This window comes from Ranitomeya imitator, chromosome 1 (assembly GCF_032444005.1).
Source record: "Ranitomeya imitator isolate aRanImi1 chromosome 1, aRanImi1.pri, whole genome shotgun sequence".
NCBI lineage: Eukaryota > Metazoa > Chordata > Amphibia > Anura > Dendrobatidae > Ranitomeya > Ranitomeya imitator.
In genome coordinates this window covers 1,218,282,250-1,218,291,556 of record NC_091282.1, presented here as the reverse complement: position 1 = coordinate 1,218,291,556, position 9,307 = coordinate 1,218,282,250, and the positions used below count along the sequence as shown (strand labels likewise).

Here is a 9,307-nt window from a genome sequence, read left to right as displayed (position 1 = left end):
ACACTCTATACTACATACACACATTACACACACTCTATACTGCATACACATGTTACACACACACTCTATACTACATACACATGTTACACACACACACACACTCTATACTACATACACACACTCTATACTGCATACACATGTTACACACACACTCTATACTACATACACATGTTACACACACACTCTATACTACATACACATGTTACACACACACTCTATACTACATACACGTTACACACACTCTATACTACATACACCTTACACACACACTCTATACTACATACACGTTACACACACTCTATACTACATACACGTTACACACACACACACACACTCTATACTACATACACACATTACACACTCTATACTACATACACACACACACACACACTCTATACTGCATACACATGTTACACACATGCTATACTACATACACATGTTACACACACACTCTATATTACATTCACATGTTACACACACTCTATACTACATACACATGTTACACACACTCTATACTACATACACATGTTACACACACACTCTATACTACATACATATGTTACACACACTCTATACTACATACACATGTTACACACACACTCTATACTACATACATATGTTACACACACTCTATACTACATACACATGTTACACACACACTCTATACTACATACATATGTTACACTCACACTCTATACTACATACACATGTTACACTCACACTCTATACTACATACACATGTTACACTCACACTCTATACTACATACACATGTTACACTCACACTCTATACTACATACACATGTTACACACACACTGCATACTGCATACACGCTACACACACTCCATATTACATACACATTACACACACACACTATACTACATACACATGTTACACACACACTCTATACTACATACACATGTTACACACACACTGTATACTGCACACATGCTACAAACACTCCATATTACATACACATGTTACACACACACTCTCTATACTACATGCACACGTTAAACACACACTCTATACTACATACACACCTTACACACACTCTATACTACATACACATGTTACACACACTCTATACTACATACACATGTTACACACACACACTATACTACATAAACACATTACACACACACTCTATACTACATACACATGTTACACACACTGTATACTGCATACACGCTACACACACTCTATATTACATACACATGTTACACCCACACTTTATACTACATACACATGTTACACACACTCTATACTACATACACATGTTACACACACTCTATACTATACACGTTACCCACACACTCTATACTACATACACAAGTTACACACACTCTATACTACATACACATGTTACACTCACACTCTATACTACATTCACATGTTACACACACTCTATACTACATACACATGTTACACACACACACTATACTACATAAACACATTACACACACACTCTATACTACATACACATGTTACACACACTGTATACTGCATACACGCTACACACACTCTGTATTACATACACATGTTACACCCACACTTTATACTACATACACATGTTACACACACTCTATACTACATACACATGTTACACACACTCTATACTATACACGTTACCCACACACTCTATACTACATACACAAGTTACACACACTCTATACTACATACACATGTTACACTCACACTCTATACTACATTCACATGTTACACACACTCTATACTGCATACACATGTTACACACACTCTGCTGCCAGGCAGCCAAATCCTGATTGTAGGCTGGCTGCATTATCGGTATTATTGCACCTGTGCATCTGTCATCCACCATCTTAACTTGGGTCCGCTGCACTCTGGTTAGTGTAATTGTTTGGAGGCCTTGGACAGGTAAGCATCTTTGCCTGTGTACTGGTGACTGTAACAAGCCCTCAGCTGTGTCACGTCAAGAGGTCTGAGGCCTGTGCAGCGATTGTGGCTCTGACCATCTCTACACTGCTCATCTACACTGTGTTTTGCTCATATTTTTTTGATTATTCAATAAAGCCATCCTTTATTTTATTTGCATCTTGGAAGCTGGATGTTTCTTTGCTTCGCTCTGTCCTCACCTCTATAAATCCCACCATAGTCGCTGACTGTGGGGTCACTCCATGGAGGAGAGGTGAAGCCGTCAGGGGTCAGGTTGGCACACAGTAGCGGGTTGTCATTCCCAAAGGGCGAAGAACCTGAAATGTAGAAAGTACCATGAATGTAAAGTATCAAAGCATCAGACAGCAGCATACAGGGGTATATAATGTATATACTATACACAAAGGTCATGGCAGGCACGGTACCGCATAGGACTGCGGAGCCCCTTATAGGAAACACAGCGGTAGCCTGCGGGGCCCCAGCCCACCAAATCGTTCGGAGGGGCACCTCACAGGCAGCGCTCCTTAGCCCCCCAAGCTAGGTGCCGCTCATCCACCTGCCGCCCCAGCACAGGCAGCCGCCAACCGCGGCCTGGCCCACAACGTCCTTCCGGCAGGCATAGCCGCAATGCCTGCACGGGGGGCCGTGGGGTCAGGCCTTTCCTCCAGCAACGCGATCACGGAGCGCACTGATCGGTTCATCTCGACCAACCAGTGCACTCCGCAACCATTACAGTATAACACAAGCACGGTCGCACGCAACACGTATACACCACTAATAAACGGTGCACCCCCGACACCGTCATACACCCAGATGCAAATTGATCTGTTTAATACACCCTCCCCGGTCCTTTCCAGCATACCCCTTGCGGCTAACGTCGCCGCTTTATCACCAACGCTGTCACCACGCCCCACACCTCCAGTTATGACACACAGCCAGTACACCTCAGTCACATCCCCTAACCACGACAGTCAAAGGCGTATACGCCGCAGACCATCCCCATCCTCCTCCGAAGACTCCCAGTATTACGTTTACCGCCCCCCTAATTCCCACTATTTCCCCTATCGGTGCAGACGCAGCGCGCATACGTATCACCACAGGTCCCGGTCCGCTAGATGGTGCTCACCATCCACATCAGGACGGTCCGACAGTTTCGAGTGCCGCGATAGAAGACGGCGGTCAGCCCGAGTATCCATCAACAGGGCTGGAGCGACACCATCAGCGGTAACCGCTCAGGCACACGACGAGCCATCGCCGTCACGTGCCCCAGCCTCGGCTGCCAGAAGGGGATACCCACCCTCATGTCCCCAGGCTACCGGCCAACATCAGCAATGCACCAACACATCGGAAGACGGAAGCGGCAATCCCGCCCCAGCACACGGCTGTCTACAACCACATGCAGTGGCATCGGCTACCGGCCAGGGAACCCCATCTCCACCTCCCTTGGCTTCCCGCCAACAAGTCGTCGCTACGACAGGAGTCGGAGTCCCTCCACCACCGGGAGACACTCGGCCTGCGTCAGACTGCGGTAAGAGCTCTGAATTCGGCGAGCACCACGCCATACACATCACAGGGGAAGGAGAATTAGCATCCACTATCAGGGAGCTGGTCCACTAGCTGACTCGCCCTGCCGGACCAACGGACACAAGGACAGCTCAATCAGCTAGCCTTCACAAAGACGCATTTTTCACGTAGATCCAGAGATAGAACAGAAAATATGGGATAACGATTACGTGGATATATGGTCGCTATTGTCAGCAGACCAACAGTCCGTTGATAAGGAGCGGAAGTCAGGATACGAAAGAAACAGACCAAAGATAGCCCAAACCATGAACAACTGGCTTCAGGCCTTCGCAGTGTTAGGCTGCATTTTGGGTCAAAAACACCCAGAACACTGTTCCGAGCTATTCATATACCAGGACCTAGTATATATCTCATATAAGTCTCACGGCGGGTCAGCGTGGAGGCGGTACGACAAAGAATTCCGCAGGGGGCTTGCCATGCAACCCGATTTAGGCTGGGGCGTTAAAGCGACGGATGTTTGGTTGCGTCTTATGCTAACCCAAAAACAACCCCCCTTTTCTTCGTCGGCCACTAATTACCCAGCCACCGCAGGCCAAAATTCAGTGGTCGTACGGAGACCAGGGGCCTGCTGGCTGTATAACGAGGGGTACTGCCGCTTCTACGGGCCTGTAGATATAAACACGACTGCCCTGCCTGCGGAGGCGGACACCCTGCAGCAAGATGTACTCGCCAAACACCTGCAAGGCATAACCCCGGCGAACGTAACCGCAATGGGCCCTTGGCTAAGCCTTTACCCCAATAGAAAAGCGGCACAGCACCTCGATCACGGTTTCAAATTCGGTCTCTATATCCCCTTTAACTTTAGTCACAAAACGAAATCGGCGAATAATCTTAAATCCGCTCATGAATTCCCTGAGATCTTACGGGAAAAAATTCAAAAAGAAGTAGAACTAGGCAGGATGGCGGGCCCATTTACATCGCTGCCATTCAGGAATTTTAGAATCTCCCCCCTGGGCATCGTCCCTTAAAAAGAACTGGGAAAATATTGGTTAATATATCAACTCTCAAACCCTAAAGGCGATTCGGTTAATGACGCGATACTCCTAGAAGAAGCATCAGTAACCTACGCTTCATTGGACAGGGCGGTCGAGCTCGTGCGGACAGCCGGGCCCGATGCCCTGCTGGCAAAATCGGACATAGAGTTAGCATTCCACCTATTACCCGTTCACTCCGAGTGCTTCCACCTGTTGTGAGGTTGTGAGGTGGATCAGCTCTTCTACTTTGACATGTGCCTACCGATGGGCTGCTCCATCTCCTGTTACTATTTTGAGCTTTCCAGCACTTTTCTTGACTGGGTAGTGCGTTACGAAACTGACAGCAATTCGATTGTTCATTACCTCGACAATTTCTTGTTCGTTGGGCCAAAAGACTCGAAACTCTGTTATTTCCTCCTCTAAAAATTTAAATTTCTAACCAGTCATTTCAGCATACCTCTCTCAACAGAAAAAACGGTGGGACGAGAGGTGGATGGTAACAATTGCTTTAGTTAGTCGGACCAGCCATAGTGTAAGGCTCGGGTGTTCATGTAAAGCTGCATGAACCAGTTAACTGCCTAAGTATGTAGCAGTACAGACACAGAGGGCTAATAACGGCATAAAGTGTATGAGAACATGATGCGAGGAACCTGATTATGGTTTATTTTGTTTGTATTGTTTTTTTAATGGGCCACACAGGGATAGTTAGGTTAATGCGTTGAGGCGGTAGGCCAGTCTGAACAAATGAGTTTATAGGGCACGCTTAAAACTGTGGGGATTAATCGTATTAACCTGGGTAGTGCATTCCAAAGAATCGTCGCAGCACGTGTAAAGTCTTGGAGACGGGAGTGGGAGGTTCTGATTATTGAGGATGCTAACCTGAGGTCATTAGCAGAGCGGAGGGCACGGGTAGGGTGGTAGACTGAGACCAGAGAGGAGATGTAGGGTGGTGCTGAGCCATGGAGCGCTTTGTGGATGAGGGTAGTAGTTTTGTACTGGATTCTTGAGTGGATGGGTAACCAGTGTAATGACTGGCACAAGTAGAGGCATCGGTGTAACGGTTGGTGAGGAATATGATCCTGGCTGCAGCATTCAGGACAGATTGGAGCGGGGACAGTTTGGTGAGAGGGAGGCCGATTAGTAGAGAGTTACAATAGTCCAGACGAGAATGAATAAGTGAAACAGTAAGAGTTTTTGCAGAGTCGAAAGTAAGAAAAGGGCGAATTCTAGAAATGTTTTTGAGGTGCAGATAACAAGAGCGAGCCAGTGATCGGATGTGGGGGGTGAATGAAAGCTCAGAATCAAGTATTACCCCAAGGCAGCGGGCATGTTGCTTGGGGGTAATGGTGAAACCACACACGGAGATGGCAATGTCAGGCAAAGGTAAGTTAATAGAGGGAGAAAACACAAGGTTGTTCAGTTTTTGACAGGTTCAGTTTCAGATAGAGGGAGGATATGATGTTAGAGACAGTGGCAATAATCACTGGTGTTTTCTAAAAAGGCAGGCGTGAGATCAGGAGAAGAAGTGTATAATTGGGTGTCGTCAGCATAGAGATGGTACTGGAAACCAAATCTACTGATTGTTTGTCCAATAGGGGCAGTATACAAAGAGAAGAGGAGGGGGCCTAGGACTAATCCTTGAGGAACCCCTACAGTAAGGGTACCGTCACACTATACGATTTACCTACGATCACGACCAGCGATATGACCTGGCCGTGATCGTAGGTAAATCGTAGTGTGGTCGCTGGGGAGCTGTCACACAGACAGCTCTCCAGCGACCAACTATGCCGAGGTCCCTGGGTAACCAGGGTAAACATCGGGTAACTAAGCGCAGGACCGCGCTTAGTTACCTGATGTTTACCCTGGTTACAAGCGTTAAACTAAAAAAAAAAAAACAGCACATACTTACATCTGGTGTCCGTCAGGTCCCTTGCAGTCTGCTTCCCGCACTCAGTGACTGCCGGCCGTAAAGTGAAAGTGAAAGCACAGCCGCTGTGCTTTCACTTTCACTTTACGGCCGGCAGTCACAGTGCGGGAAGCAGAGACGACAAGGGACCTGACGGACACCAGAATGTACAGTGGGGCAAAAAAGTATTTAGTCAGTCAGCAATAGTGCAAGTTCCACCACTTAAAAAGATGAGAGGCATCTGTAATTTACATCATAGGTAGACCTCAACTATGGGAGACAAACTGAGAAAAAAAAATCCAGAAAATCACATTGTCTGTTTTTTTAACATTTTATTTGCATATTATGGTGGAAAATAAGTATTTGGTCAGAAACAAAATTTCATCTCAATACTTTGTAATATATCCTTTGTTGGCAATGACAGAGGTCAAACGTTTTCTGTAAGTCTTCACAAGGTTGCCACACACTGTTGTTGGTATGTTGGCCCATTCCTCCATGCAGATCTCCTCTAGAGCAGTGATGTTTTTGGCTTTTCGCTTGGCAACACGGACTTTCAACTCCCTCCAAAGGTTTTCTATAGGGTTGAGATCTGGAGACTGGCTAGGCCACTCCAGGACCTTGAAATGCTTCTTACGAAGCCACTCCTTCGTTGCCCTGGCGGTGTGCTTTGGATCATTGTCATGTTGAAAGACCCAGCCACGTTTCATCTTCAATGCCCTTGCTGATGGAAGGAGGTTTGCACTCAGAATCTCACGATACATGGCCCCATTCATTCTTTCATGTACCCGGATCAGTTGTCCTGGCCCCTTTGCAGAGAAACAGCCCCAAAGCATGATGTTTCCACCACCATGCTTTACAGTAGGTATGGTGTTTGATGGATGCAACTCAGTATTCTTTTTCCTCCAAACACGACAAGTTGTGTTTCTACCAAACAGTTCCAGTTTGGTTTCATCAGACCATAGGACATTCTCCCAAAACTCCTCTGGATCATCCAAATGCTCTCTAGCAAACTTCAGACGGGCCCGGACATGTACTGGCTTAAGAAGTGGGACACGTCTGGCACTGCAGGATCTGAGTCCATGGTGGCGTAGTGTGTTACTTATGGAAGGCCTTGTTACATTGGTCCCAGCTCTCTGCAGTTCATTCACTAGGTCCCCCAGCGTGGTTCTGGGATTTTTGCTCACCGTTCTTGTGATCATTCTGACCCCACGGGGTGGGATTTTGCGTGGAGCCCCAGATCGAGGGAGATTATCAGTGGTCTTGTATGTCTTCCATTTTCTAATTATTGCTCCCACTGTTGATTTCTTCACTCCAAGCTGGTTGGCTATTGCAGATTCAGTCTTCCCAGCCTGGTGCAGGGCTACAATTTTGTTTCTGGTGTCCTTCGACAGCTCTTTGGTCTTCACCATAGTGGAGTTTGGAGTCAGACTGTTTGAGGGTGTGCACAGGTGTCTTTTTATACTGATAACAAGTTTAAACAGGTGCCATTACTACAGGTAATGAGTGTAGGAAAGAGGAGACTCTTAAAGAAGAAGTTACAGGTCTGTGAGAGCCAGAAATCTTGATTGTTTGTTTCTGACCAAATACTTATTTTCCACCATAATATGCAAATAAAATGTTAAAAAAACAGACAATGTGATTTTCTGGATTTTTTTTCTCAGTTTGTCTCCCATAGTTGAGGTCTACCTATGATGTAAATTACAGACGCCTCTCATCTTTTTAAGTGGTGGAACTTGCACTATTGCTGACTGACTAAATACTTTTTTGCCCCACTGTAAGTATGTGCTGTTTGTTTTTTTTTAGTTTAACGCTTGTAACCAGGGTAAACATCGGGTAACTAAGCGCGGTCCTGCGCTTAGTTACCCGATGTTTACCCTGGTTACAAGCGAACGCATCGCTGGATCGCATCGCTAGATCGCTAGATCGGTGTCACACACACCGATCTAGCGATGACAGCGGGAGATCCAGCGATGAAAGAAAGTTCCATACGATCTGCTACGACGTACGATTCTCAGCAGGATCCCTGATCGCTGCTGCGTGTCAGACACAGCGATATCGTAATGATATCGCTGGAACGTCACGAATCGTACCGTCGTAGCGATCAAAATGTTATAGTGTGACGGTACCCTTAGGGGAAGGTGAGAGGAGGAGGAACCAGCAAAAGATACAGTGAAGGAGCTGTCAGAGAGATAGGAGGAGAACCAGGAGAGAATGGTGTCCTTGAGGCCGATGGAGCGGAGCATAGTGAGGAGGAGCTGATGATCCACAGTGTCGAATGCTGCGGAGAGATCCAAGAGAATTAGCATGGAGTAGTGACCATTAGATTTAGCTGTTAGTAGATCATTAGAGACTTTAGTGAGGGCAGTTTCAGTAGAGTGTAAAGAGCGGAAACCAGATTGAAGAGGGTCGAGAAGAGAGTTATCTGAGAGATAGTGGGTAAGACGGGAGTGGACCAGGTGTTCGAGGAGTTTAGAGATGAAGGGAAGATTCTTAACCAAACACCCCGGCACAGCAAAGAGCTTGAACAGAATGTCTTCTGCATCCCCACCTTTACCTGCTCTTCTGCGCCGCCTAGCGTTACTATGCTTAAAACACAACATCTGGTGTCATGCCACAGTTACGTCGGTTGATGATAACCTTGTTAACGCTCTGTTATTTTCCGATTGGCAGGCCTTCAAAGCTCTTCTTCCGACCGCGCATCCATTGGGTGTCCAGTGTCCAACACTCCTTCAGGACATGGTAGCCAATCAATGATGCCACTGATCCGCGCATCAGTTACGTCGGCTACCTGGCAGGTTTACGGTAAGGCGTAGGACAAATGGTGCTCATTAATTCACGGAAGACCAGTTGATAGCTGCGATCGGGCGAGATGCGAGGTGCTGGTTGAGCTTTTGAATTTGCTCAGGCAAAGAGGCATGTCAGGAACATCG

General features: G+C 46.6%; 1 protein-coding gene across 1 annotated transcript in view; it reads right to left on the bottom strand.

Annotated features, from left to right (window-relative positions):
* LOC138657332 (PC-esterase domain-containing protein 1A-like) overlaps positions 1-9,307 on the bottom strand; it is a 121,217-nt gene that overhangs the window by 69,053 nt on the left and 42,857 nt on the right. The window contains exon 8 of the mRNA XM_069745066.1: positions 2,114-2,230. Within this exon, the coding sequence (XP_069601167.1) occupies positions 2,114-2,230 (117 nt within the window). The remainder of the gene's footprint in view (positions 1-2,113; positions 2,231-9,307) is intronic.